Source organism: Penicillium argentinense (genome assembly GCF_028826775.1).
Source record: "Penicillium argentinense strain IBT 30761 chromosome Unknown utg000005l_segment0_segment0, whole genome shotgun sequence".
Taxonomy (NCBI): domain Eukaryota; kingdom Fungi; phylum Ascomycota; class Eurotiomycetes; order Eurotiales; family Aspergillaceae; genus Penicillium; species Penicillium argentinense.
The window spans coordinates 2,651,345-2,679,032 of record NW_026622664.1 but is presented as its reverse complement, the minus strand read 5'-3'; the positions used below and the strand labels follow the sequence as shown (position 1 = coordinate 2,679,032).

The 27,688-nt window shown below is 51.1% G+C and overlaps 14 protein-coding genes across 14 annotated transcripts; 6 read left to right on the top strand and 8 right to left on the bottom strand.

Moving 5' to 3' along the window:
• Window positions 1-3: 3 nt before the first annotated feature.
• Window positions 4-2,456, top strand: N7532_005802 (origin recognition complex subunit 1; the record flags this gene model as incomplete). The annotated part of the gene is made up of 2 exons (XM_056618296.1): window positions 4-795; window positions 855-2,456. The coding sequence occupies 2 exons, from the start codon at window positions 4-6 to the stop codon at window positions 2,454-2,456; spliced, it is 2,394 nt and encodes a 797-aa protein (XP_056474455.1).
• A 444-nt stretch (window positions 2,457-2,900) lies between these two features.
• On the bottom strand, window positions 2,901-4,262 carry N7532_005801 (WD40 repeat domain-containing protein; the record flags this gene model as incomplete). The annotated part of the gene is made up of 1 exon (XM_056618295.1): window positions 2,901-4,262. One exon carries the CDS (start codon window positions 4,260-4,262, stop codon window positions 2,901-2,903), a length of 1,362 nt encoding a protein of 453 aa, XP_056474454.1.
• A 378-nt stretch (window positions 4,263-4,640) lies between these two features.
• Window positions 4,641-5,753, top strand: N7532_005800 (ankyrin repeat domain-containing protein; the record flags this gene model as incomplete). Its single annotated transcript, XM_056618294.1, has 6 exons — window positions 4,641-4,698; window positions 4,754-4,779; window positions 4,895-5,023; window positions 5,101-5,223; window positions 5,281-5,610; window positions 5,700-5,753. 6 exons carry the CDS (start codon window positions 4,641-4,643, stop codon window positions 5,751-5,753), a joined length of 720 nt encoding a protein of 239 aa, XP_056474453.1.
• Window positions 5,754-6,237: 484 nt separating this feature from the next.
• Window positions 6,238-8,254, top strand: N7532_005799 (flavin-containing monooxygenase; the record flags this gene model as incomplete). The annotated part of the gene is made up of 6 exons (XM_056618293.1): window positions 6,238-6,325; window positions 6,387-6,509; window positions 6,562-6,641; window positions 6,698-7,016; window positions 7,087-7,725; window positions 7,791-8,254. The coding sequence occupies 6 exons, from the start codon at window positions 6,238-6,240 to the stop codon at window positions 8,252-8,254; spliced, it is 1,713 nt and encodes a 570-aa protein (XP_056474452.1).
• Window positions 8,255-8,377: 123 nt separating this feature from the next.
• On the bottom strand, window positions 8,378-10,097 carry N7532_005798 (arylsulfotransferase family protein; the record flags this gene model as incomplete). Its single annotated transcript, XM_056618292.1, has 3 exons — window positions 8,378-9,369; window positions 9,420-9,485; window positions 9,542-10,097. The coding sequence occupies 3 exons, from the start codon at window positions 10,095-10,097 to the stop codon at window positions 8,378-8,380; spliced, it is 1,614 nt and encodes a 537-aa protein (XP_056474451.1).
• A 1,372-nt stretch (window positions 10,098-11,469) lies between these two features.
• On the top strand, window positions 11,470-14,276 carry N7532_005797 (glycoside hydrolase family 92 protein; the record flags this gene model as incomplete). The annotated part of the gene is made up of 6 exons (XM_056618291.1): window positions 11,470-11,596; window positions 11,667-12,310; window positions 12,362-12,684; window positions 12,734-12,873; window positions 12,929-13,478; window positions 13,526-14,276. The coding sequence occupies 6 exons, from the start codon at window positions 11,470-11,472 to the stop codon at window positions 14,274-14,276; spliced, it is 2,535 nt and encodes an 844-aa protein (XP_056474450.1).
• Window positions 14,277-14,859: 583 nt separating this feature from the next.
• On the bottom strand, window positions 14,860-15,075 carry N7532_005796 (uncharacterized protein; the record flags this gene model as incomplete). The annotated part of the gene is made up of 1 exon (XM_056618290.1): window positions 14,860-15,075. One exon carries the CDS (start codon window positions 15,073-15,075, stop codon window positions 14,860-14,862), a length of 216 nt encoding a protein of 71 aa, XP_056474449.1.
• A 1,255-nt stretch (window positions 15,076-16,330) lies between these two features.
• On the bottom strand, window positions 16,331-16,627 carry N7532_005795 (uncharacterized protein; the record flags this gene model as incomplete). The annotated part of the gene is made up of 2 exons (XM_056618289.1): window positions 16,331-16,378; window positions 16,445-16,627. The coding sequence occupies 2 exons, from the start codon at window positions 16,625-16,627 to the stop codon at window positions 16,331-16,333; spliced, it is 231 nt and encodes a 76-aa protein (XP_056474448.1).
• Window positions 16,628-18,498: 1,871 nt separating this feature from the next.
• On the bottom strand, window positions 18,499-19,329 carry N7532_005794 (transcription activator GCR1-like domain-containing protein; the record flags this gene model as incomplete). Its single annotated transcript, XM_056618288.1, has 1 exon — window positions 18,499-19,329. One exon carries the CDS (start codon window positions 19,327-19,329, stop codon window positions 18,499-18,501), a length of 831 nt encoding a protein of 276 aa, XP_056474447.1.
• A 232-nt stretch (window positions 19,330-19,561) lies between these two features.
• N7532_005793 (short-chain dehydrogenase) lies at window positions 19,562-20,260 on the bottom strand (the record flags this gene model as incomplete). Its single annotated transcript, XM_056618287.1, has 1 exon — window positions 19,562-20,260. The coding sequence occupies one exon, from the start codon at window positions 20,258-20,260 to the stop codon at window positions 19,562-19,564; it is 699 nt and encodes a 232-aa protein (XP_056474446.1).
• Window positions 20,261-20,466: 206 nt separating this feature from the next.
• On the bottom strand, window positions 20,467-21,840 carry N7532_005792 (uncharacterized protein; the record flags this gene model as incomplete). The annotated part of the gene is made up of 1 exon (XM_056618286.1): window positions 20,467-21,840. The coding sequence occupies one exon, from the start codon at window positions 21,838-21,840 to the stop codon at window positions 20,467-20,469; it is 1,374 nt and encodes a 457-aa protein (XP_056474445.1).
• Window positions 21,841-23,115: 1,275 nt separating this feature from the next.
• Window positions 23,116-24,404, top strand: N7532_005791 (PaaI family thioesterase; the record flags this gene model as incomplete). The annotated part of the gene is made up of 3 exons (XM_056618285.1): window positions 23,116-23,403; window positions 23,463-24,266; window positions 24,369-24,404. The coding sequence occupies 3 exons, from the start codon at window positions 23,116-23,118 to the stop codon at window positions 24,402-24,404; spliced, it is 1,128 nt and encodes a 375-aa protein (XP_056474444.1).
• A 315-nt stretch (window positions 24,405-24,719) lies between these two features.
• N7532_005790 (adenylyl-sulfate kinase) lies at window positions 24,720-25,439 on the top strand (the record flags this gene model as incomplete). The annotated part of the gene is made up of 2 exons (XM_056618284.1): window positions 24,720-24,727; window positions 24,812-25,439. The coding sequence occupies 2 exons, from the start codon at window positions 24,720-24,722 to the stop codon at window positions 25,437-25,439; spliced, it is 636 nt and encodes a 211-aa protein (XP_056474443.1).
• Window positions 25,440-25,792: 353 nt separating this feature from the next.
• Window positions 25,793-27,198, bottom strand: N7532_005789 (H(+)-transporting V1 sector ATPase subunit C; the record flags this gene model as incomplete). Its single annotated transcript, XM_056618283.1, has 5 exons — window positions 25,793-25,987; window positions 26,045-26,537; window positions 26,588-26,679; window positions 26,738-26,832; window positions 26,898-27,198. 5 exons carry the CDS (start codon window positions 27,196-27,198, stop codon window positions 25,793-25,795), a joined length of 1,176 nt encoding a protein of 391 aa, XP_056474442.1.
• Between the last annotated feature and the right edge of the window lie 490 nt (window positions 27,199-27,688).

Genomic DNA, 27,688 nt, shown 5'->3' with positions numbered 1-27,688 from the left:
ACAATGACAGTTAATGCAGGGAACTCAAGTGATACCGAGCCAGACAGACGCCGCTCTGTGCGCAAGCGCGCTCAACAATGGATGACCAAGGGCGCCTTGGTCCACGAAGACTCCGACGATGAACTCGGTGACGAAGACCACCCCTGGGACTGGATTTTCGACGCAGAACCCGAAGCCAAAGATGAACCAGAAGCGAACAATGGCAGCCCCACGAAACCCGCCCGACGCAAGTCCTCGCGCCCGGCCAAGAAGAAGCGCACGATCATCGGAGCAAAAATGGGAACATTTGAATGCAGATTGGGTCAGATTGTGCTCCTCAAATCGCCAGAGGCTGGAAAAGATTGGATCGGAATTATAACAGAGTTTGTCGAGGAGGATGATGATGAGAAGGAAGGCGAGATCATCAAGTCCGCCAACATCATGTGGTTCGCCGGGCCGGATGAGTTTCTGTCGACGAGGAATAAGCGGAGGACGGATGCTCTGCCGAATGAACAGTACCTTACGCAGGACTTCAACGTCAACCCTCTCACCTCGATCAACGGCAAGGCCACTGTGATGTCCAAAAACGCCTTTTTTGCTCGATACCCGAATGGCACACCACCCAAGAATAAGGCCGAGCTGGCTGAGTACAACAAGTGCATTGTGTGCCGCCGAGGCGTCAATCAAGTGCAAGGGCGATATACTGAGGAGTTTTTGTGGGAGGATGTCTACGATGAGAACGACATCATGAAGCTTATAACTTTGGTCCAGGACGGGCTCAAGACGGCCCGGAAGCGCAAGACTGTAGACACTGATGTGAGTGACACCCTGGATGAAGTGAGTAAAGCAGCATGCTAACATTTCCCTTCTATCAGTATGTCGAGCCCAAGGAAGAAAGCGTAGCCCCAACCACACCGCGAAAGAGACAGCGATTGGCCCCCGGCGGGACACCGCAATCGCAACGCAAGAAGGCCCTTACGACTCCAACCCATAAGAGGATTGTCGTGAAGAAGCCTTTGGAATTTACACCTTTGGGCACCCGAGTGCTCTCACCAACCCATTTCGCTTCGCCCTATCGCCAGGCACGTACGCTGTTGCATGTGTCGACCGTCCCAGACTCCCTTCCCTGTCGGAAGACCGAATTTAATACCGTCTACAATCACCTGAGTGCAGCTATTATGGAAGGTACCGGGGCATGTATCTACATCTCTGGTACTCCTGGTACAGGAAAAACTGCCACCGTCCGTGAAGTCGTTGCACAGCTTAACGGTGCTGTGCTAGCTGAGGAAATGGACGACTTCATCTTCGTTGAAATCAACGGCATGAAAGTCACGGATCCCCATCAATCCTACTCAATGCTCTGGGAAGCACTGAAAGGCGATCGAGTATCTCCATCTCACGCCCTGGATCTTCTCGAGAATGAATTCTCCCACCCCTCGCCCCGCCGAGTATCTTGTGTCGTCCTCATGGACGAACTAGATCAATTGGTCACAAAGAACCAATCGGTCATGTACAACTTCTTCAATTGGCCCGCTCTCCGACACTCGCGCCTCATCGTCCTGGCCGTTGCAAATACCATGGATCTCCCCGAACGAACACTCAGCAACAAGATCTCCAGTCGTCTTGGTCTTACTCGTATTACATTCCCTGGATATCGCCACACAGACCTGATGGAGATCATCAGTACACGTCTCGCAAGTGTACCAGGCAACATCGTTGACCCAGACGCGATCCAATTCGCAAGTCGTAAAGTCGCGGCAGTCAGCGGTGATGCTAGACGTGCATTAGATATTTGCCGACGTGCCGTCGAAATTGCAGAACAGGATGCCGACGAAGCTACTAGTAGTAATGCAGCTTCAGGGGAAAACGAGGAAGCAAACTCACCCCCAGCCACACCGAGCAAGACACCAGCCCGACGCAACAAGGTTCTTGCAGACAAAGACATCAACGACTCTGCGGCACCCAAACCTGCACCAACCAAAGGACAACCAGGCCGCGTCACCATCGCAACTATCAAACAAGCCATCCAAGAAGCCACCTCCACACCCCTCCAACAATCACTCCGCGGCCTCCCACTCTCCGGCAAGCTCTTCCTTGCAGCATTGCTAGCCCGCATACAACGCACCGGCCTCACCGAGTCAACATTCGGCGATGTCCTGGACGAGGCACGACGCATCGCAGATGCAGCGGTTGCCGTGGCCGGTGCAGCCGGCGCCGGAGTGAAAGATTTTATTCTTGGAGGAGGAGCCGGGGCTCGCGTGCGGGCTCTCGGCTTTGCTGCTATGGAATTGATGAACTCTGGCGTTCTAGCGCTAGAACAGGGCACTGGGTCCAAGAGCTTGCTTGGCGGCTCCACGATTCCTACTCGTGGTGATCGGAGTAGTAAGGTTCGACTCCGAGTTGCTGCTGAGGACGTACGATCTGCTTTCCGTGAGGATACGGAAGCTAAAGGCTTTGGTCTTGGAATTGATCAGTAAAACCATCTGCGTTTTGTTCAATACCCCGGGATGGGATGTACTTTGTATTCTACATTATTAACTCATGATACTCAATCAGAGAGTGAAACGATTCTATCTGCAATACTATCGTGGCGTATCATGATGAAACAGAGCGAGCGACCTATAATCCGATGGTGCCCTGGTGCAGCTACACTACACTAGTGTAGTGTACTACGTAGAGGAGCTTAAGGGGACTCGCATATTCGGTGCAATCACATATGATGTAGTGTTGGCTCGACTGTCACAAAGCTTCTGCTGCAGCATGATATATTTCTTATAGCCCTTTTCCAAAATCGAATATCCGACATAATATACAAATCCCGCTTAACTCCACACCGTGCCATAAGAAAAGAGAAAAAGACAAAGCAGATAACAAGGGTATTTGGTGACACTAAATATAAGTGCTGGCGAGCAACACCGCATCTAATACCGCTGTCGGCCAAGGGTAGGAGCCCAGGTAACAGGGTGAGTCTCCGGGGTAGCCTCATCATCCTGCTTCCACACCTTGATAGTCTTGTCTGCTTCACCAGTGATGAGACGCAGGCCGGTCTTATCGAAGGTCGAAGCCATGATACCTGCCTCGGCGTCGAGCGAACCAGGCTGGGCCATGGTGTCGATTGATTGAAATTGGTAACCGGTCTTCCAGTCCCAGAAGGACATGGAGCCGTTATCACCACCAGAGAACATGACGTTCTCGTCGTTGACGGCAAGAGAGTTGATGACGGCGTTTTGACCGTCAAAGTTCTGCATAAAAGCGCCCTCGGGGCACTTCCACTGTTTGATGCTACCGGTGCTGGCACTGGCGAAAGTAAACTCGGTCGGATGGGTTGCGAGGGCACGAACACCCTTCTTGTGGTGCGTCAGGGTACCCATGGATTTACCAGCTGCAAGATCCCACAGGCGTACGGTAGCGTCCAGGGAACCGGAAATAACCTGAGGATCGGCTTCCTGACACTTGATATCGGCGACAGTGCCCTTGTGTCCGGTCAAAACGTGGACGTTGCTTCGCGTACGCATGTCCCACACACGGCACACACCATCGCGACCTCCGGTCACCAAAAGGTCCAGACGAGGGTGCAGCGCGAGCGTGTAAACACCGCTCAGATGGCCGTGGTAGTGTCGGATGACCTTGTTCGTCTCCAAATCCCAGCATTTCACCATCTTGTCCTCACCACACGAAAACAGATACGGATGCCGCGGCGACACCGCCAGTCCACGCACAGTCGAGATGTGACCCGTAAGCGTCAGGCGCAAATTGCCCGTCGCCATGTTCCAGATCTTAATAGTGCGATCTCCTGCACCACTAGCAAACCACTCGTTGTTCGGCTCGACTGCCAGCGCTCGCACCCATCCCAAGTGGCCCGAAATCACACGCATCAGCTTCCACGGCGCATGCCAGTCGGGTCGCTGTTGCTTGGTTGCTGAGGGTCTGGCGATCAGACTCGTAGGTTTATCTTCGGCTGCTGCGCCAGCGCCTGCACCGGCCGGCCGCTTAACGAGCTGCATCGACGCGCCGCTCTTGTCTCCGGTTCCTTGTTGCGCCTGCGCCTGGATCTTGGGACGCTTGGAGCGACCGGCGGCAGCCTGGGCTTGCTTCGCGGCAAGAACTGGAGGCAATTCCTTCACATCTTCATATTCTGCCTTGCGTCGATAGGAGACACCGATCGAGCCGTCTGTGAGGGTCGAGGGCGTAACCATCAGGTACTCGGGGCCGAAAAGATCGGCAGTCCGCTTGGCAGAGAGGCGAACAGCCTGGTCGGCTGCATGGGAGGGTTCGTAATCCATTTCGTGCGATTTAAAGGCGGATGTGAAGGTAGGAGGGCGGTTTTGAGGGGGGCGTCGAAGGTTTTGAAAGGACTCGAAGCGCGACGGTTTCGGAGGTTCGAAGGGTCGTTCGCGTAGTGAAAACCCTGCGCCGGGGTCGCGAGTCGAGTCGGTCCGGGCGATTATATCAGCGCATGCGACTAAAACCTCTCACAAGTTCCAGGATCGCAGAAGGAGGGCGGTTGTCGACGGGGAAGTGGGTGGCAGATGCGGTGATGAATCTCTGGCGGACGGAAGTTGAAGGTGTTGGGTCCTTAGGCCGTCAGGTGTCGACCGCCCACTTTATCGTAGCTCTTATCGTTGGATCTTCTTCCCTTCGACATCATATAAATCCAAGCCATGGATTCCAACGCCAGTGAAAAGTTTCCTCTGCACGAGGCCGCCCGTGAGGGTCGAGGTGAGTATGTCCTTAGTTTTTGAAGCAGCTGGACATTTTAATAAATGCGAAATAGATCAAATCGTCGAGTCCCTTCTCAACGTGAGTGATCTCCATGTGTAGAGCTGCCCCGCAGAAAACCCACTCTCCAATAAACACTGCTTATGATATTGATCTCGGTGGCCTCTACCCAGAAAGTTGCTAATTATAAAAATAGGCAAATCCAAAGTTGGCTTTCACCAAAGACGATGATGACCGGCTTGCGATCCACTGGGCGGTGGCCTACAACCGTCTACCCGTCGTGGAGCAGCTCGTCTCCGTCAAGAACTTTGATCCTGATGTCGAGGTATGTATTTTCCAATATCGAATGTCTTCTGTCCATTTCGTGGCATTTACAGTTGGTTTCGTTAACCTATTGATCAGGATGGCTCAGGCTGGACACCCCTGATGATTGCCTCCAGCCTCAAGAATGCCGAGGGTGATCAAATCCTCGACCTGCTGCTGCGCAAAGGAGCCGATGTATCCGTGAAGAGTAGCTCAGGGCAGGTAAGCTGATTTTCCATCTTCCGTTAGATGTGGCGAGTTGAAGCTGACTGTTCCTAGAATGCTCTGCACTTTGCAAGCTCCAAGGCCAACATCACCACCGTACGAACTTTGATCGCCAATAAATGCAGTGCCCGGGTAAAGGATGTCCGCGGTCAACTACCTCTGCACCGAGCAGCAGCAGTAGGCTCTGTTCCCATCCTCCAGAACCTTCTGGAAGAAGGTAAGAGCCCCGTCAATGCAACAGACGGCGACGGCATGACCGCCCTGCACCATGCAATCTCGGAGGGGCACGGTGACGCCGCTATACTACTCTTGAAATCAGGCGCGGAGCCGGAGAAGCGGGATGGCGATGGAAGATTGGCAATCGAGCTGGTTCCGGATGATAAGGTATGTTTTTCTATTTTTATGCACAATGCTCCCTTGGCAGCGGTTCGTCGGCATGGTTACTAATCTCTGATTTTCTCATCATCTTACAGGTCAAACAATATATCCTGCAAACCGCGGAGCGAGAGGGGATCGAACTGCCATAATTGTACTCTTGTATTGTCACGCGCAGATCTTTTCTGCAGGTTAAAATAATCCGTGAGCATTCTTGTGTTTGTTGTGCAGACCTCGGCCGGATGCCCCGCATTTCACCTCCGTGTTGCCGAAGCTTCCTCGCAGCCCCATACGGCGAACTTGCGGGGATCTAGACAATGATGATGGCCACTTTGTCTGGTGTGTGTCTTTAAATGATGAAAATGAAATTGGCGTTCAGCCAGCCAAAGCCGGTATCTGAAGCTGATCACAAAACTGGGTCCACTTGGTACTGAAACTGCCTTTGTCATGCATCTCTTTAGCCGCCGCTGCAGCCGTGGTAAATCCCCTACAAAAATAAATGAGGGGGCCTCGGTAATGAGCTTTGAGGGTATTTAACCCACTTCCCAGAGATTTGGAACTGTCTAGTTATTCCCAGCGCCATAATACCCCCTCCGTGTCTGGCTCAGATCGAGTATTAGCAACACAATCGGCAGAATGTCTTTCACAGGGGCCACACGCCTTCCTGTGGGCAATAAAGACTTCACAAATGCAACAGTCGTCATTATAGGCGCCGGCATATCGGGTATGCTTCCGGTTATCTCATAACTAGTGTTGATACTGGCTCACAATACCTTATGGTAAAGGAATGTGCATGGCAATTGACCTGATCAAACGCAACAAATGCTTCAACTTTGTGATTCTCGAAAAGAGCAGCAGTGTCGGAGGAACTTGGAATGATCAAAAATATCCAGGCTGCTGTTGCGACGGTATGTAGCCCTCAGCAAGAAGCCCCACGCACTACTGATTGACAACACACAGTGTGGAGCACATTGTACAGCTATTCTTTCGAACAAAACTCGAAGTGGACCAGAGAGTACCCCGGGCAGGAGGAGATTCATGTGAGCTCTTGTTCCTATGGGGATAATGCTGATCTAACCCCTTCAATCTTCAAAAGGCATATCTCGTTCGCACTGCAGAGAAATATGGTCTCTACAAGCATATCCGATTCAACTCTACAGTCGAAGAAGCTCGTTGGGACGACGATGAGTTTAAATGGAAGGTGTCAGTCAACGTTTCAGGTCAAAAAGATAGCGAATTCGCAAAGTCTTATGTGATCAACTCGGACTTCTTGATCTCTGCGGTCGGCCAACTGAATCTTCCACGCGAGCCCGGCATTCCAGGCTTGAAAGAGTTCCAAGGGAAGATGATGCATTCTGCTCGTTGGGACTGGAGCTACGATCTCAATGGTAAACGGATTGCTATCATTGGGAATGGTATGGTCAATCAATCGCTGCGAGTACCAACAAAAGATTGAACATACCGTTGATATCTAACAATGCCCAGGTGCAACGGCCACCCAAATCATCCCCGAAATTGCCCAGGAAGCATCTCACCTAACAGTCTTCCAACGGACGCCAAACTGGATCATCCCCCGAGGCGACGCCCCCGTTTCCGCACTACAAAAGGCCTTGTTGACATACTTCCCGCCCCTTCGGTGGCGTAAAAGAGCATTGCAAATGGACTTTAGAGAAAGCTTCCACTCCGCCATTTTCGACGGCAGCTCCGATTTCGCACAGTTGATTCGCGACTGGTGCATGGGTATGATGAAAGCCCAGTTACCTAATCAGCCCGAGTTGTGGGAGACGTTGACTCCGACGTATTCGCCGGGATGTAAGCGGGTTATTATCACTGACGATTACTATCCCACTTTGGCTCGGGAGAATGTTGATCTGGAAACGAGGCATATTACGAGAATCACTGAGAAGGGAATTGAAGTTGAGGGTGCCGGCGAGCAAGAATATGATCTTATTGTTCTCGCGACAGGCTTCAAGTCTGTCGACTTTATGTATCCCATTCAGGTATTTGGTGCCGGTGGGAGGTCTTTGGGTGATATCTGGAACGATTCACCCAAGGCTTACTATGGTATGACGGTTGAGGATCTCCCCAACTTTGGGATGTTTTATGGACCAAACACTAATCTTGGTGGGTTTTGCTTTTTTTATTTTTTTTATTTGATGCGTCAGTGGTTTACAATTGACGCCAAACAGGACACAATTCGATTATCCTCATGATCGAAGCTCAATCACGGTATCTCAACGCACTGGCTGGCCAAGTTATTCGAGCTAGACAACAGGGCAAACCACTGAGTCTAAGACCGAAGCTGAGCGTGCTGAACGAGTATAATGACCGTATACAAAAGCTGCTGAAAGAGAGCAGCTTTGCGGATCCCAACTGCAATAGCTGGTACAAGAGGGATGATGGACAAATCACGAATAACTGGTCTGGAACAGTGATCGATTACCAGCAGAATTTGTCAAAGGTGCAGTGGGAAGACTATATTGCGGAAGGCTCTGGAAAGGGTCTGGTTCTGAACAAGAGACCGACTGGCTTGGGACGCGTTCGGGAAGAGACACTTTTCAGTGATACCTCGCTGCTTGTCGGGGCTGCGGGCTTGATGGCAGCGGTTGGGGGGTATTATCTGGCTTGGCCGAGGCTCATGAAGGCGCGATGAGCTGTTTGCTATTTGAGTTGCGATCCCAGTTACTATAAGGCGAATGAATCTGTGCTTTGACGTTTGCGTCATAAATTCGTGCTCTTGCGTCTAATTATATTGCATCCATACTTCCTCTTGTTCTCAAAGCTCTAAACTGCGGCTCCTTGTTACAGCGTGAAGATCTCCATTCAACCTTAGCCCATCTAGAATCTTCCGATAGGGTGCATCGTCCGTGAGGCCGACAGGTCGACTCTTCCTAAGCACCTTGTATTTCGAGTCTAAAGCTTCAGCAACAATAGACAGATTGCCGGATTGCCCCATGAGCAAGCCAAGGTGGGTCTCAAAACAGGTTTCAAAGCCATATCTTGGTTGGTGGCCCAAGGAAAGTGTGACACCCTGAGCCTCCCCGCTCAGCAGGTAGAACTTCCAGAACTTCGTTTCCGTATCCCCATTCCATGACACAAAGATAGCCGCATCTCCATCCCCCACGTGCAAAGCCAACACTGCAGGCTCCTCACTGGGGAAACCAGTCCAGTTCGCCTTGAACCCACGATAGCTTTCAACATTCTTGTTAGGGTAGGAATCAAGGTAGGCGTGGAAAAGAACAGCTCCATCATCCGAGAACTCAGTCAGGGCGCCGGCGCTACCCCAGTTTGCCAGCTTGTTCCCATTTGGGAGGACTCGGAAGCTCCCTTGCGTATGTGCAATGAGATCGTCAGGTGCATCGTATGTATGTATATCTCTGACTGTTCCTGCGGTATGATTCAACTCCACGTATCGGCCTCTCGAGGAGGACGCAATTTCCCTGCCTGGTGCTGAATATGCTGCGTTGTCGAAGAATGTGATACGCTCAATGACCCCGTCGGGCGATCGGTATTGGGATCGTGCGTCGTGTTGGAAGGCGAATTCTAGGTTTAATGGGATGTCAAAATCCGATCCATGGGTTCCGCCGAGTTGCCAGATGATCGAACCATCTGTGCCATTGATTTTGAAAATGGCTTTGTAGTGGCGGGCTGAGACCAGATAGTTGCCTTGGTCATCTTTGTCGACACTATTCACATGGAAGTAGTTCCAGGCTGAACAGTAAGCACGGGCATCAAATGTGCCTTGTTTGTCCAAGGGGACTGCGCTGTCTGTCATAGTTTTAGCTAAGCCAGTCTGGTTTAGAGAAGAGAAGACCCACGAGCTGGATCTATTCGGCCTTGAGACGACCATTCAAAGAGCAGTTCGCCTGTCTTGAGGTCGATCTCTGGTGTTTTCCGTCAGCTTCACGCGCAGCACGCGGCCTACGATGAGGATACTGACCCTGGAATGCACCCTCAAGAAGAAACTTCTGATCCTCATCACCCCCATAACGACTCAGGTCCGCCAGCGTCATGATCGGTGTCTCCACTAGCACCGAACTCCCATTGACGACTTCAAACTCGTGCGCCGAACTCAGGCGATGCGACGCTGCATGGAGAACCTGAAGAGTCTCGTACCGATTATCAAGAATGGCATGATTTCCCAGCATCCGACCAGTTGAAGGGATCACCTGCCCCTGGAAAGCACGCAAGGCCGGCTTGCCATCGATCGTGACGGGCTTGAAGTCGGCCACCCAGCCGGCCCAGTAGCCTGCGCCCGACCAGACCAATTCGCCATCGTCGCGGAAAATGTAAGCCCCCGGTTGATCGGGTCCGACACTTCCAGGGCCATCACCATGCGCGGCCGTGATAAACAGGTAGCCTGATTCTGTCTGTGGGGAAGCTGGCACGGTGATATTGAGTCTCGGTGGCGACAGATCTGGCCGGGAGAGGAACTGCAAGTTGCCGGCGACGCAGTAAGCGAAGGCGCCCAGCCAGGCGAGGTATCGCAAGGCCATCTTAAGCGAAGACCACAGTTCGGCCGACAAATTAATTCCCGGGCGATGACGTTGGTATCTTGAAGTAGATTGGAGTAAGGAGGAAGGTACGGGAAGAAATAAGGGCGGAGATCGCGGGACGGCCAACAATGGGATTGGTCTTGTTGCACCGCCGCGACGGGCTCCCGATGCGACGAGCATACGGAATTCCACGTCGCACGGATTAATCGAATGGTTTCTGGTCGGGGCGTGGTATACGGATTCGATTTGATGTAGACAAGAGCAAATAATTATTGCTGTCTGTCTTTGCAAAGGGCAAGTTCCTGAGTATGGTATAGGAAGGTAGTAGTTAACATCTATATGATGTTTATGCTCCTTCAGAGGGCTCAGGTGGTGTGTTCAGGAAAATACCCGGGCTAGGACAATTAACTCAGCATAATCCCCAGCGCGTGCTGCTTGGTGGGTTGCGGCATTACGGCTGTCATTCATTATGATAAGGCATGGAAGTTGTGTGGAATCCTAATGGAATGGGAGCATCCAAGTTACAGTCTGTGGAATCTGGAGGATAGAAATAATACCCTTAATGTAAGTGATATGAAAGTGAGAGGGCCAAGGAAAGTCAAGTAAGCTATCAGTGGCTATCTATCCAGGCATCTACGTGATCAGTTGTCTGATTAGGGTAGGAAAGTAGTGTAGCTTTATCGATTCCCTTTGTTTACCTCGCGCAGGAAAGTTTCGCCATAGACCAAATTGGAATCAAATCAGTGCCTGACTATAGGTTCCAACTCCTATAAATAAGCAACCTAAAAAGGCCTATGATCCAGGAGAATTAGGGACGATATAGATTGTGTCCTGGAAGAAATTCAGCGGAAGGTGTGGGGATTTCTAAATATGAGGAGGAACAGTCCGATAGTAAGCCAACTGCATGGACCCGTTATTTCGCACCACGGCCGGTCTCAGCCAAAAAGACATCGCCTGTCATCAGCCCAGCCACCAATTGGAGCGAATCGGCTTGAATACCCTGCGAATATCAATTGGGCCCGCATTGTCATTTCCGGCAATGGAGGGATATCGCGGCGGAATGAAGCCACCCATCATGTCCCCCATCTGCCGCAATTTCCCACAAACGAACCAGGTTGAAATCCTCCAACGCTCTCGCACTGATAACCCCTGATGACGCTGTCGAGCCATGGGCGAGACTCAAGCATATGGGCGGTTGCACTTTGCAGGGTCGCGATGCAACGTCGAGCCACGCGGGGGGTGATCGACAGGGGCGTGCATGCCGGGGGAGGCACGAACGCGCCTGGAGGAAAGGGCGCCTCGAAATGCTTGAAATACCAGCGCTGCCCCTCTGCGGCGAGGCACACGCACCGGTCCTCGCTCTCTTCCAGCCATGCTGTCGCCATTCTTTCTGTCGCTTGTTCTCGCCAGCAGTCGTGTCCTGGTCGGTGCTGCCGGCCCCGTCGAGGACTACGATGTGCTGCAGTATATTAACCCACTGATCGGCAGCGCGAACGGAGGTGGGCCAATTGATCAACCTAGCACTTTGTACTGGGACCGACATCTAATCTGCTACCTGGTATTACATAGGAAATGTATTCGCAGGCGCCACGCTGCCATACGGCATGGCCAAAGCCGTCGCCGACACTGACTCAGAATCCAACCAAGGCGGTTTCGCCTACGACGGCAGCAATGTCACCGGCTTTTCGAGCATGCATGATTCTGGCACCGGAGGCAGTCCGTCACTGGGCAACTTCCCTCTTTTCCCCTACGCCAAATGTCGCGACGACGATGTCAACGGCTGCGTGTTCCCGAAGAAGGCGCGCAAAACGAGCTACAAGCACGACTCGGTCAAGTCGAGTCCGGGGTATTTCAGTCTTGAGATTGCCTCGGGTGTGAGGGTGGAGATGACTGCTGCTCATCACACCTCACTCTTTCAATTCCATTTCCCGCCGGGCAAGGATAATAGTCCGTTGGTCCTGCTGGATCTGTCTGATTTGTCTGATACTCGTCAGGACAATGGAACTATCTCAATTGATCAGTCGACTGGTCGCATGACTGGCAGTGCTAAGTTTTTGCCGAGCTTTGGCAGTGGTTCTTATAACTTGCACTTCTGCGCGGACTTCCAAAGCTCGGGCTGGCTGCGGGATAGTGGCGTCTTTGTGAATACTCGCGCCAGTGACGATGTTCATGATCTGACCATTTCTCGCAGTATTAATGGCTACCCTCTTCCAGTGAGTATATGCTGATTAGAGATATCATGCTGATAATAACACTTCGTATAGGGTGGTGGATTTATCCGCTTCCAGAACCCTCCAAATGGCCTTGTCCAAGCTCGTGTCGGTGTGAGCTTCATCAGCCCGAAGCAAGCATGCTCGCATGCAGAGAACGAGATTCCAGACTTTGACTTCGAATCGACCAAGTCGGCTGCCATCGCTCAATGGACCGAGAAGATGAAGCCAGTTCGCGTTTCGCGAGATGGGATCAACCTTTCTGTTCTCACTAATTTCTACAGTGGCATTTATCGGACTATGGTCAATCCCCAAAACTACACCGGTGAAAATCCGCTCTGGACCAGCAGAGAGCCCTACTTCGATTCTTTCTACTGGTATGCTTCTGTCTCTAATTCTCGATGGATGCAGCCTAACTGCGAACAGTCTATGGGATTCTTTCCGTTCTCAGATTCCCTTCCTCACGATCTTTGACCCATACTCAGTGACGCAGATGATTCGCTCTCTGATTGATACTCAGCGCAATCTTGGATGGCTCCCCGATTGCCGCATGTCGTTGTGCAAAGGTACGAGATTTATTCGATACATGAGCGGGGGCTTCTGCTGACAATGCTCGTGAAGGATTTACGCAAGGTGGATCTAATGCCGACAATGTCATCGTTGACGCTTACGTCAAAGGCCTTGATGACGGTGTTGACTGGGAGGCAGGCTATGCCGCTGTCCAGAAAGATGCCGAAGAAGAGCCCTTCGACTGGTCAAACGAGGGTCGCGGAGGTCTGAAGAGTTGGAAGGAAGTGCATTATATCCCGGTCGAGGATTTCGACTACGAGGGCTTCGGAACCATGACGCGTAGTATCTCCCGTACACTCGAATACTCCTACAATGACTATGCCATTGCGCAAATGGCGTGGGCCATGAACAAAACAGCGGATGCACAACGCTACGAGAATAACTCGCGTGCCTGGAGGAATCTGTTCAAAAAGGACCAGACTTCCTTTCTGAATAAAAAAGACACTGGTTTCACAGGCTTTTTCCAGCCCCGGTACTATAACGGTACATGGGGACATCAGGATCCGTTGATGTGCTCCAACATCGACGTGAGCGGAAGCATCTGTTCACTTCAGAATACTGCGGGGGAGACTTTTGAGTCGAGTATCTGGGAATACCAATTGTACGTTTCCTCTATCATCTTGTTTAAGCAAGTCTGACCTTAAGCAGCTTCGTGCCTCACGACATGGCAGCCCTCGTCAAACTCCTCGGCGGACCAGACAGATTCGTCGAGCGTCTTGACTACCTCCACGACCAGCAAATCACCTACATTGGCAACGAGCCCGCATTCCTTACAGTTTTCCAATATCACTACGCAGGCCGACCCGCCAAGTCCACCGCTCGAGTCCGCACTTATATCCCTGACTACTTTTCCCCAACCCCCGCCGGACTCCCCGGCAACGACGACTCCGGCGCAATGGGCTCATTCGTTGCGATGTCGATGATGGGTCTATTTCCGAACCCAGGCCAGAGCGTTTATTTGATTACGGTCCCCTTCTTCAAGTCTGTGAGCATCAAGTCGCCTCTAACCGGCAAGACTGCCACCATCCAGGTGACGAACTGGGATCAGTTCAACACGAACAATACCAGCGGCAACAGCACCGGTGGTACTGGTTTTATCCACTCAGCATACCTGAATGGCAAGCCTTATACGCGCAACTGGGTTGACCATGACTTCTTTACTGAGGGCAAGGAACTGCTTCTTACCCTGGGTGCTGAGGAAGGTAGTTGGGGTACCGCCCCTGCAGATCTACCACCTTCTCTATCGGAGACCTCTGGAGTCCAAGGACGAGACTGGAGCTCTATGACTCAAGAGACTGCCGATGATGAGTTTATCCCTGTTCTTGGCCGAGGCCGAAGACATTTGGCTAAGCATGGTTTGCACTTTGAGCACCATGCGAAGTTTGCTAAGGGCTGGTGACTGCTAAGGGCGTGTACATTGTGAATCCGTGCATAAACTGTCTAATTCAATTTCAATTTCTAATGACACTTCTTCCCATATCTCTCCTGTCTACTATCAAGAAGAAATTGCCGTCCTCGAATCTTGTGTCGAAATACTACATTTCCGGCTATATTGGCATCTGTGAGGACCTGCAGACGTCAAAGGTCTCGCGGACGTCTGAGGGCTTGCGGACGTCTGAGAATCCGCGAAGCCTCGTTGAGAAGCCGCCATCGTCATCGAACGATAGGCACCCAAGATACTCGACCCTCTACCATAGTACTCCGGCTCCGGCGAACACTGTTCGAGATATTCCGAAACCTCGGTCTTGCTATTCGCCAAAGTTACACACTTGGGCGATGCACCTGTCACGCAGATAGGAATAGAAATTAGCTCTGAGCTCATAAATGGGGTATTTGTTTGCAACAACTCACGATCATGAATAGATCCCACGTCAGCCCCCTTTTCCACAAGAAACTTGACCAAATCAAGATTGTCAGACCCAGCTGCGAGGTAAAGAGCGGTATATCCGTCTGTACTGCGGGCTCTGACGTCCGCTCCATTGTCAATCAGTAACTCCGCGACTTCGGAATGCCCGTTCTGACAAGCGAGCATGAGAGGCATGAATCCAGTTTCGACATCGATGTCGCTCAGGTTGGCTCTGTTTTTGAATGAGGAACTCGGCGACGTTGTAGTGGCCTTGGTATGCGGCGTTGACTATGGGGTGGGTTTCTGCCTGCGTGGGGGTTGGGGAGGTGTCGCGATATTCAAATCGGGGCATGGTGATGGTGTTGGGTTGGCTTCTTTGAATGATGCTTTGGTTATCAGTTGGGGATTGAAGGTTGGTTGATTGCTCTTGGTGGAAAGCCTTGTCGTATTTATCTTCTTTCTGGTGCTACTCTATCCCATGCCATTAGCGAATGGTTCCCTGTTGTCTCAAACTTATCAAAGAACGGCGTCGCTGATATGTGACGGATATGGATGGGCTGTTCGCTGCCCTGTTCCTTTCAATCGGGGGGCGGGTTATAGATTCGACGACATATTTCATGGTTTTTTACAGACCAAGCCTACACACTACTGTATCATATATGGTTCAATGACTCTTAATCTTGATTTGGTTGCTTGATCCCTTTCAATTGCTGTAGAAACAAGATTCATTCGACTTAAGACAATATCGTAAATAATCCACTACATCATTGGTAGGGTTTTGCCGGTATTTGTTAGACAGTCAACTCTCCTTTGCTCGGCGCTGAGACCAATCAGCTTATTGACATCCTCAGCAACTATATAAGGCCTCTATAACTCTGAATTTCAGTTAGCTTCATTTATCGGCATCTCTCTCGGAGCTAACCCTCCATCTTTTCTGTCTTCTCAGGAGGGGCGTGCCGGCTTAGCTGCCCGGCAATCAAAGGTCTCATGTCTTGCTAGAAGGAAGGTTGCTCGAAGCTTCCCTCTCCTCCACTTCTGGCTGTACAAAGAGGACCCATCGAAGGTGAACCACTCCGTCATAATGGATCTGTATATGGTAATTGTGATCCTATGGACATGATTATCATATAAAGGGTTGTTATGGCGTCGCGGTTCACGTTCGATGGGGCCTCCTCGACCGACTGGAAATGGAGAAGCAACAGGCATATAATAAAACATTGACCAAAGTGGGAGCTGATTGGTCCGCTTGTGGTCGTTAGCTCTAAAGACCAGTTACATATATTCCAATAAAATCATATCTAGGGCACTGAGCATGATTATGATATTTTTATGGAAAGCAGAGGAATCGCATTAACTAGCACTTCTGAGGTTCAGGGTGTGACGCCTTGTATTTATCTCTAGGTTGTTCGTAGTGCTCTGTCAATGGACACACACTGCAGCCTGGGCCGAGTCTTTCCTATCATATCCCAGGCTCCAGATGTTGAGATGATCGAAGACGATGCCATTTTAAAGGCAGGTGCAGACACTATAGGTGAATACGCAGTCAGCACGATGAAGACAAGAGTCGGAGAGGACCTGTAGCAAGTACAGATGGTAAAGAGGAAAACTCACTTGTTGTCGGCACAGTATCCGCCAGCCTTGCCCTCGCCAACACACTATTCAAGAGTTAGTTATCTGGATCCCGTTTTTGAGGGCCTGGAGAAGTCCAGTTGGTTACGTACCTTGACCTGGCAGGCCTTGTCGCCACCAAAGGCACAGGTCCAGCCGGCGCGAGCGGCAAGCTTCTCGGTGCGGGCCTCAAGGTCGTTCATGCGAGCCTCAAGGGGGTTGGGGCTGGGAGCAGCAATGGCCATGCTGGACAGAGCAAAGAGAGCGGCAGAGGTGAAAACCTTGGAAAACTGCATGGTGGTGGTATTGATTCTTCTTGCGAAAGAAAAAAGATGAGATAGTTTGTGTGATTGTTTTGTTCTGAAGAGGTTGGATGAGCTGTTGATGAAGATGATATCGACGGATTCTAGGCCATATTTATACCCTTTCATCAACGCTCAACCCCAATCTATCACCGATTCTATCTATAGTATCTCGTAATTTTACTATGAGGGCTTTTCTTGACGATGCTTTCTGTGCCTGTCGCTATAATGCTACTGATGGCATACGACCTCGTCTCCGTTCCTCTGTCGATCAACATATACTAGACTTATGCCTTCTCCTTCTGTGGAATGAAGGGGCCAAATAGCTCGTCGAATCCAGTTTTAATATCTTATGAGGGTCGTTCCACTTACAAGGTATGGATAGGGTGAATACGAGCCAGTTCTTGAGCAGGAATGCGCAGATGTCTACTTAGCGTCTCTATCTTCTATGGTCTATTCGCATTAGGGTAACATTATACGATTTCATCTCTATACGGCTAGTGGGAAGTAATGCGGCTCTATCTAATTAAGGGCCTAATATATTTCGCTAAGATCAGCACCTGGGCAGTGTGTGTATGGTCCTACTTTAACACACTTTACTTTGTATCCCTTTATGTTCTCTACTATAGCCTATAGGAAGCATTATGCACAAACTCTTCACCCCTGCGTTTATTTCCAGCCACAGCTTAGTGGCGTTGCTTAGCAATGTAACTCGTATAGCTCACTAGGGGCGAACCCGCAAGGTATCGCCAAGAATAAAAATGAACACAGGTTGAAGATCCTCGTATTCAGTCTTCAGCTCGTCGCGGGAACTAATCCTAATCAATGAGGTTAGTGTGGGGGACATTCCGACCGTGTCGATCACTCTGTTGCCCTACCGCCGTGGACTAACTAGTATTGCAGGCTGCCAATCGCTTATTATAGATCTTCCCAACTCTATACGACACATTCCTCCATGGCTTTGGGGAAAGAATAACCATCAGAATCTTGATGATTTTGCAAGATCATACCAAGCTGGCTATTTTTACTGACTGTTGACCCATGTGGACGCACGTATATGGGTGTGAGCTCTTCGTCTCGCGATCACAGTATCTAGTGAAGAGGGGAACGCTCGATGGCAGCACGCGCTGAGACGTGCGGGTCGATTCAGCAGAAAAACCACCTCAAAACACACACGTAGCAATCAGGAAATAGCAAGAACCCCAAATGTAGGGGTCAGGTCGGGGAGGTGTAAGAAGGTGTATTCTAGAACTAGCTATCCGGCCACTATACTGCCGGCTATGTCACATAGTCTGGATGGCACCCATGTAGTAGGGGTAGGGGGTCTCCCCACTACACTAGGTACCGTCCGAAACCTTGAGCTCCCGATCTTGAGTAGATCGGTTATACTGGTAGCTGTGGGGACTCAGCTGGACTGGTAATATTCTACGAGGCAAACTCGGGGTAATTGTTTACCTGACTAACCGTCGATGTGCCCCTTTTTATTTTGGGCAATAGATCAAATTGTGAATAGCCGACCAGTGGGTTCCTGTGAGTATGTATACACCCTTGTGCAGTGGCGCCGATGGGTTTTTAAGGGCTTATCCCTCAGTTTGGAGGTTCCAGAACGTCCCCCAGCGCTGTGAGCTTGCATTGACATAGATAGCAAGGCTTATAATCTATAAAATATATAGAGGATATATGGGGGTCAGATTTGCCGCGTAATTTCGCGTGTTATTATGGCGAAACCGCCAAGCCCTCAATACATGACCCATGGAATGGGGGTCAGATTTCTGTATTGACCTTGTAAAAGGGCCGTTTTTACATTCCAATCCCCCTCCTTCTTCTGCCCGCAGAAAATCAAAAACAAATTCACTATGGAGTCGCTAGCGAGCTTTTGAGAGAAGCCGAGTTAGCTGGTAAAGCGAAAGCTTGCCTCTGCACCGTACAAGCTCTAGCTCCTCAACAGCTGTATCCAGAGACAGGCCCTTACCATATCTAGCGTAGATCTCGTCGATGATAACTTTTCGGCGGCAAAACATGACCCTTTCGCGAGAGGAAGGCCGCCAGGTCGCACCATACGATCTCTCTAATGACTGGACAGATGGATTTGCACCTAACCCACATATCCATTCTCTCCAGACCTCCGGCACAGTCTGTATCGTACGAGAGAGCGAGTAGAGAGATCGAGAGGGGGATAATAAAGAGGAGGGAGTATCGATCCCCTGTGGGAGAAGCTGCTGCTTATCTACAGGAGGCTGCAAATATGATGCCTCCGATAGACATGCTGCTAGCTGAGAAGACGGTGTGAATGAGTCCGAGACTGGTGTCCGCGCTTCGATAATAGAGGCATCCATGGCTCGTACGGCAAAGGTAACGTGACCAGAAAGGAGATCATGAAGCTGGCGAGAAATCTTTCTAAGCTGTTCATGAGCCTGATAACCATGAAGATCAACCGCTTGATGGATATCCTTCTGGAGGACACTAAGACGGTCGGCAATAATAGGAAGCGTCTGCCGGAGTTGAATCTCCTGAGGGGTCTCCGTACAAAGAAGGGACTGCCGTATTTGCTCTGCAAATGCAGTATAGTCTTCTCGTGCAAAGATAGGGTCATCCCACATTGAATGCCGGGGGAATTGTGCCTGTAGGAGAACCGAATCCTGGAGGAGGATGATCCGTAGTTGATTCAGTAGCTGCAAAAAGCCTTGGGCTGCCATATCATCTCGGTCTTCCTGTTCCTGACTAGTAGCCCCGCTAGGTGGCTCATTTGTAGGATCGTTGGACTGGAACCAGGCAAGCCACTGATCGATCCATGGCCAGAGAGCTCGTACGAGGGAATCTGGAGGTTGAACTTTGCTCGAGGAAGATAGTAGTTCCCAATTGCATCAGGCTGGAAACCAGCCATAGAACGAAGGCATTTCCGCGGCAGATGCGTCAGATAGCAGTTAGTTAAGGCATCCTGATTCCATTGACCAGCACGGCGGATCTGGTTTCTTCCACGCCTTCTAGCTCGGCTTGTTTTGACCCCTGAGCTCGGCCTGCATGTGTCTTCTTGTCGGTAGAGAGATTGATTGCCTTATAGACCTCATTGGCCCATTTCAGCTGGATTTCGTACGAGATTGGCTTCTCTCGATCTGAGCCCTTGAAGAAGTGGAAATTATACCACTCTGGCCGGCTCCGAAACCGAGGTGGCGACTCCCCTACTATCTGCCAGCGATAAAAGAGATAAAAAGCCGCCTGGCTCATCGTACAAAGGAGAGGATCCTGATGGCGCATTATCCCCATATACTGCAAGCGGCCAAACTGGTTAGTCTTTCCATTATTCATAATCATGATCATTGGCCAACAGGGGGTCGGTCCTTCGTTGGGTAAGGAGATATTGAACAGGTCAGGAAACTGGAGTTGCCGGCGCGATTCTCCACGAAGGAGCATATTGTGACTGAAAGGGAAATCCACGGCCGTGCGAACGTAGGACTCCTGAGCTTGAGGCTTTCGATGCTTAAGATCTTTTGTTCGCCATCCTTGCCAACAGTATCGTACGAAGTCCTTGATTTTATCCTTAGAATATCCATCCTGCAGGGTGCCTGCAGCTCGGTCAAGATACTGCTCGCGCTTTCGCTCGCTTTCCTTATGTAGTCGGCCAGTCATCAAGGCGGAAACAGCATATCCACGGGGGTTAGGGAAGCTATTCGTACCAATGCTTTTTTGGAACTTCCAGAGGTCCACAATAGCATTGATATATTGAGTGATTGAATTGCTTCCCAGGGTTTGTTCTACCTTTGATCCATCTGGCCGTGTACGATCCTTCTTATATGCCTTGGATTTCCTTGTCTCCACAAGATGTAAATAGCAACTCAGCCGTGCCATCTGCTTAGCATCAAGTCAACCGCATGCTCTCTGGGCCATACACCTACTGTCCGTGGCAGATACGCCCACCAGTCATCCACCTCGCTGCCGGGAGTAACAGTATTCAGGGCCTTCACATATTCCCAGTACTCTGGGTACCAGCCACACATTTCCCAGTCAAGAATCGCAGTGATGGTAACTTGTGTGGTTGATTGATTTACAATGTCGTTTGTGGTGCAAAGTGAATCTTTGGGCGGAGCATCGTCCACAACTGGGTCATGTAGGCGGGTGACTACCATGATATTTCGTGGATGAAAATCTCCATGGGCCAGAAACACTTTGTGATCATCCTTCAGATAGGACCTAATCATAGCGATGTTGCTAGTTCGGGTCCGGTGAGGGTCGGAAGTGAGGAATTCGTTAAATTCGTGTTCGTTGCTGATGTATCCTTGTGCAACACGGATTTTTCGTCGTGCATCTTTGCATCGGCGAGGGCTGCCGCCACCAAGCACAGCCTGGGTCTCATCGGAGGCTGGAGCAGGCAAGAACCGAAAGTCGCTAACAATCGTATCTAATTGATCTCTGATTGAAGCTTTCTCGTCCTCGTCCATGAACTTCCACTTTGAATCCAGCGGCTCGCCAGGCGCTCGAGACATGAGCAAGAAAATGCGGTTGGTATTAGGCTGTTGAAGGATACCATGTATATCTGGTATTGGAACGCGTGGTGCATGGTGCTTGATGTAGTCTAGAGTGTGGATGTGATTTATGTCGATATCATTGCCGGCTTTCATCACGATCTCTGGATTGAGACCCAGTACTGCAGTTGACCCAAGGTGCCAGATGACCTCACTAGTTGCCACCAATTTATTAAGACCTCCGATGATGGCAGATAACTCAGGACACGGTCCACAGTCATCAAAATCCTTCAGTGCTGCCCGTGACGCAGTTGCACTTAGTGGCCGTATGATCGTGGCATTGGTTGGAACTTGGAATTCATTTCTTTCGTCAGCCGCACTCTTATCATCAGAGCAGTCGGCTCTTTGGATTGCTGACTGCACTGAAGAATCACGAAACACTTTCCGTAGTGCAGGATATGTTTTAGCTTTGTGCTCTAGCAAGTCGGCCATATCCCGAGAGGGGGATGCTTTGACTTTCGCGTTCAGATCATCGAGAAGCAGAGTGTTGACTTGGATGAAAGCTTCTTCCTCCACCTCCTTAAGGTAATAAGTGGCATTTGATGCCATGGCTCGCTGATACTTCCTATAAGGGGTTGTGTCGGATTCGTGCTGTGACTCGAACTGTGACTTGTGCTGGAAACTCGCAAGTTGGGCCAAGGTCATGTGACTACCACCTCGGCGTACAGTCGGGGGCATAGGGGGCATAGCTGAGCGTGGTTAGAAAAGTCACGTGAATTGACCCACTCATGGGTTGAATTCCTACCCACGATCAGGTGGCTGGGGTGAGCGTGGGTAGAAATTCCAACCCACGCTCCCCATTTTTCGTGTTTTAATTGGCTACCACTGCTGATTAAGTACGCGCTAGCAGAACAACACGTAGCGCGGCTCTTACTAAAATAACGAGGTCAATAGCTATATAGTATTTAGCCGCGACTAGGGGTTTGACCTGGCTATTAGCGCGGTGATTAACACGTCTGAGTAACTCGTCGGGGGAACTTACTATTTTTAGGGATTTGATCGATCTTCTTATCCTAGTGGCGGACAAAATGCTAACGGCGGCCAAACTGATTGGCCAGCGTTTTAGGTCGTCGACACTAATAATCCCTTTATCTCTATTATACTTTTGCATATGTGATCTTTCCACCCCTTACCCTGTATCTTATTTCTTTTGTTACCTATTTCCTTCCCAGACAGGTCCGATCCTTCCCGATCGGCCCTGCTACCTGTATGAAGACCCGGGTGCTCCCGACCCCGGTCCTGTTCTGCCGTTCTCTGACCGCCTCCTGTATACAAATACAGCTACGCTCCTTTACATAGCAGAACATGCTCATTCAACCTTCAGGATCTCACATAACCTGCATCGTGATCGATGACAGGGTGGCAAGGTAACATAAGATATAGAGGATAACCAACATTCTAAGGGAATAGCATCTATCTTGTAACGGGTCAGGTCCCGACCTATTGTCCAGGCAAAGCCTGTACAATGTGATCAATTAGATTCCCCCTGGGAATTACTCACCGCTGGCCACCCCTATTCTTACACTTCCCTAAGCTTCAGATAAACAGCATGTTGGCACCGCTCATTTGAATCAATTCGGCCGTAGCCCTTCACACGAATAATTGGAACAATCGATTAAATTTGAACTTCCCAGGCCTAAGTTTTATTCCTCTTCATGGCAATTAACCCCAGTTAAGATTTAATGGTGCGTAATATTTATGCTACGACATTGATATATTCCCCGAATTTGGTGGTTGCCTAGTAAATGCATCGTTTTTGTCTACTATGGAGCCAACTTTTAGCACTCCCGTGGCCCGCTAATATATAGTGGCGAAGAGAAGACCGAAAAATCGAATTTATGTTTCAAATGATGAAAAATCAAAAACCATAGGGCCAGCCAATACCAGACAACTAAAAATATCAAAGATCCGGCTAATACCATAATTTTGTGCATATCCAGGAATAATGCGCGCCACTACTAAATGTCTTGCCTGCGCCGCAACTCCGGCGCGGCGCAACCCACTGGGGCTGGGCACTTCGCCGCCGCAAGTCAAGATGCCGAGGTAAACCTCGATGTTGGAAGTGTCCACTCTTCCCTCTCAACCTTTGCCTCCCAACAACTCGCGGTCTGGAACAATGCTTCGCCCACCATCGCTCCTTCCCTTTTCTTCCTCCTCCCTCGACCTCCTCGCCCTCCGCTCCAACCCCTCCTCCTCGCGCCTCCTGACCTGTCGCCCGACGACCTCTCCATCCCGACACTTCACCGGACGGTATACCCACCGGTCATACTCTACAGGTAAGGTGACCGATCTCTCCCAATATACGCCAGGCGACCAGCTCTCCACCCTCCTATGCACCTCCGCAGATCATCACCGCGATTCTGACGTGCTCCCAATGGCCAGGGCCGACAGCTTCCGTTCACCCGCCTTCACCAGCTCCGCCAGCACGCTCGCGTCTCCGCCGCTTCGTAGGCTTCTCAACAGTCGCCATCCTCGCCTTCAGCGCCGGCCTCATCTACGAAATCCGTACCGACCTCAACAGAATGACAGCAGGCGCAATGGCCACCGACGCCGAGACCCTGGCCTACAGACCCGACGATGCGATCGCACAGGAGATCGACGAGCGACTCCGCACACACCCGGAAGCCATCAAGCTCCGCGAAAACCCCGACTTCAAGGAAGTCCGGCCACACCTGAAGCTGCCCGAGCAGCTGCGCGCTCGCATGTTGACGGCCGGCACGCTGTCGGGCCCGAATAAGATCGTAGTCCCGCCGTATGTCTTCAGCGAAGAGGGCGGCAAGAGCATGATCTCGTTTATGTACCTAGGCTCTGATGTCTGCGGGCACCCCGGGATTATTCACGGTGGATTGCTTGCGACGTTGCTGGATGAAGGCTTTGCGCGGTGCTGTTTCCCTGCGATGCCGAATAAGGTCGGCGTGACGGCCAACCTCAATATTGACTATCGGGCTCCGGCGATGGCGGACTCGTACTTTGTGCTGCGCGCTGAGACGGTCAAGCAGGAGGGTCGCAAAGCGTGGGTAGAGGGCCGCATCGAGACGCTGCCGCAGGATGGTAGCGATCCGGTGGTGCTGGTGGAGGCGAAGGCGCTGTTTATTGAGCCTCGACAGGCAGCGGTAAGTCTTTCCTCTCGTTCCTTCTATCCTACGAGCATGAGTATCATGTGCTTTACTCGTTACTGTGAAAATCTGGGTGGCAAAATGGCTAATTCGTGGCAGTCACTGGCGCATCTCTACCGTGGCGCCACCGAGTGAAATTTTCGTCCCTGGTTCCTGGTTCCTGGCGTTATGCATTATGCATTGTAGAATATCACATATTGTTATTAGAGTCTCTACTACAGTACTTAGGGGTACATTTGAGATAGACACATACTACTGCCTACTACCTACTCGTACTTAGTATATAAACTACCGTGTAGACTAAATACTACTCGTCTCGTATTTCGTATAGCCCCGCGATCGGCGCAGGTTCCGCTCTCTGACGCGGCCCATTTCATCTCGTCCCGCCCTCACCGTCTTTAACCCCTCCTCCTTTCTACTCTGCTCCTGCATCCCCAGCACATCCTCAAAATGGCCACGTAAGTCATTACATGTCAATTGCACTGCACCAGCAGGGCATTGTCACGTTCAAGAGCACACTGAGTCCGACTAACCCCGCACAGCAACATCACCTTCCACGCCCCCTCCCTCACCCGCAACGAGCGCGAGACCAAGCGCAACCAGAAGGGTCTCACCATCTGGCTTACTGGTCTCTCGGCCTCGGGCAAGTCGACCATCGCCGTCGAGCTGGAGCGCCAACTGCTCACCGAGCGCCATGTGCACGCCTACCGCCTGGACGGCGACAACATCCGCTTCGGCCTGAACAAGGACCTGGGCTTCAGCGAGAACGACCGCAACGAGAACATCCGCCGCATCTCCGAGGTCGCTAAGCTGTTTGCTGACAGTGCCTCCATCGCCATTACCTCGTTCATCTCGCCCTACCAGAAGGACCGCGACTCTGCGCGTGCCCTGCACGAGATCGCTACCCCCGGCGAGGACACCGGTTTGCCTTTCGTCGAGGTCTACGTTGATGTCCCTGTAGAGATTGCTGAGCAGCGTGACCCCAAGGGCCTGTACAAGAAGGCGCGTGAGGGTGTCATTAAGGAGTTTACTGGTATCTCGGCTCCTTATGAGGCTCCTGCTAAGCCTGAGGTGCATATTAAGAACGTGGATCTGCCGGTTGCCGACGCTGTTAAGCAGATTATCGAGTACCTCGACTCCAAGGGCTACCTTCCTCCTAAGAAGGAGTAAGAATTGGGGATTGGGTTCTTGGTTTTGAATGTTTGATACATGGGGCGGGATAAAATGGATTGATAGGTCATGTACAGTGTGGAGCCGAGTTCAGGTCTCTTGTATATACCGATGAAAATATAGATCGCTTGGAAAGGATTTGTTCTGTCAGGCATTTTTACCTTGACCTGATTGCACAACTGTTCCATACTAGTTTGAATATTGTTCTAGTACATCCGAAACACGTCAATTGGAAGAAATCAAGAATAAATGCTAGTTTGTGCTCGGTACCTGGGGTGGTATATGTACGCAACGATCTTCCAAGGGAACAATTGGTCCGAAAGCAAGCCCTGTTCTTCATACTCTGCCCGAATCTAGACAAACTCAAACTCGTAGAACACGTATGGCGTGTACTCTGCGCCTGCGCCCTCACCGCCGGGATGCATATCACTCGGATCATCCCGCTGCATGCGGCCCTTCTTGTCACGGCCGAACGCATTGCCGGCAAGGTATGAGTACTTGTCGTCGAGGTTCTTCTTGGCCTTGTCTGCCTGCTTCGAGGAGGGGGTCTGTACATGACAACAACATTAGTATCCAACGCAGCACGGCTGGAAGAAATAACATACCCGAACCAAAGCAGCCACGAAATCCAGAGGCAACCCATACCTCAGAACTGTCTCAACAAACACACGCAGAACCAGCACATGAATCCAAACCATAACAGCCTCACTCCAAGCCGTCCGACCAAGACGCAACGTCTCCCCCCACAACTTCCGCTCATCACCTCCAACGCGCTCAACCTCCTTGCGCTCCTCTTCCTTCCCGCCCTCGACGTACTTGAAGTCCCGCGGAATCCACTTGTTCTCGCGGCACTTGTGCACGAACTCGACGCTGTGCTTCTTGAAAGTCGTTACGGCGTACAGGGAGAACTCGTTGTCCTCGGCGACCAATTGGGCGGATCGGGGGACAACCATTGGTGCGACGGTTTCGTAGCTCTTGAGGAATTCCTTGACTTGCTGCGAGGGTACGGCGATCAGGTGGGTTTCAATGAACTCGGACTCCTGGACGATGGAGCGGGGGTCGACGACGGAGGCGAGGGATTTTGTGGAGAGGTTTCCTCTGTTCGAGAGTTAGTCCTGTGCTGTCTTCGGTACAGGGGGAAGACGAACGTTTGTTTCCGCTGGAGCGTCGCCAACGTGTTCTTAACCTGGTTATATTGCGAGTACTTGAATCGAATGTCGTTGTCGATACTCGCAGCTTCCTGCTCCGATTAGTATCTGTTCCTCAAATGCCAATGCCCGCTCCAAGGAAAAGCACACCTTATGCAGCAGATCAATCAACTCCGAAAGCGACTTATCAGCCCGATACTTGACCTTATTCCACTGGAACGTCCGCAGGTACTGATCAACCGGTTCTATCCCCGTCAGCTCCTCACATCACCAGCTAAACTTGAATCCAAGAGAACAGGCTGGAGCTTACTATCATTGACAACCTTCATTCGCTCAATCTGACCCTCGTCCCCATCCAGGATATTCCGCAGTGCATCCCCGACCTTGGCGACCACACCCTGACACTGGCCCTCGAGCTTCGACAGCTCATCCGCCTGCTGGACCAGCGCATCTAGGGTACCGATCTTGAACTCCGGGATGGGGAAGGAGGCGGCGGAGCCATTCTCGGGGGAGACGGTGGTGGAGACGGCGTCGAGGGCGTCGTCGCGGTGGTGCGAGGGGACGATCGAGGTTGGTAGCGAGAGGAGGAGGTACTTGCTGTTCTTGGACATGGTGATGTGTGCCCGTGGGCAGGAGGTGTTGGGAGATGTAATGTACGCGAGATGAGCTGGAGCTGCCGGCGGGAGGTGATGTCGTAGGCGGTCGGCGGTGATTGGTGGAGGGGCCACTTCTACAGTTTCATAGTTGGAGTTAGCCGTGGTGGCACCGATGTCAAGTTGTACACTTCTATTACATATATTTATTTGTTTAATACTATTCCACAAATTACTGGGAAAAAGAGAGCTGCTGAGCAGGATAACTTTATTGGCCTCGGCCTGCGATTGACATACATAACGCCGCCACACGATCCATGCTCGCTGAACAAACACAAAAGGGGGACAAACCAACCGCCAGAAACGAGAAATTTTTATGTCCGATTAGACCCATGGACATCGCACTTTCTGGGAGGCAAAAGGCCCCATGCAGGTGACTAGCTTCGAACCTGCGGATTAAGTAAATAGACAAAAAGGGGACAGAGACATGACAGGGTATCTGTATCAA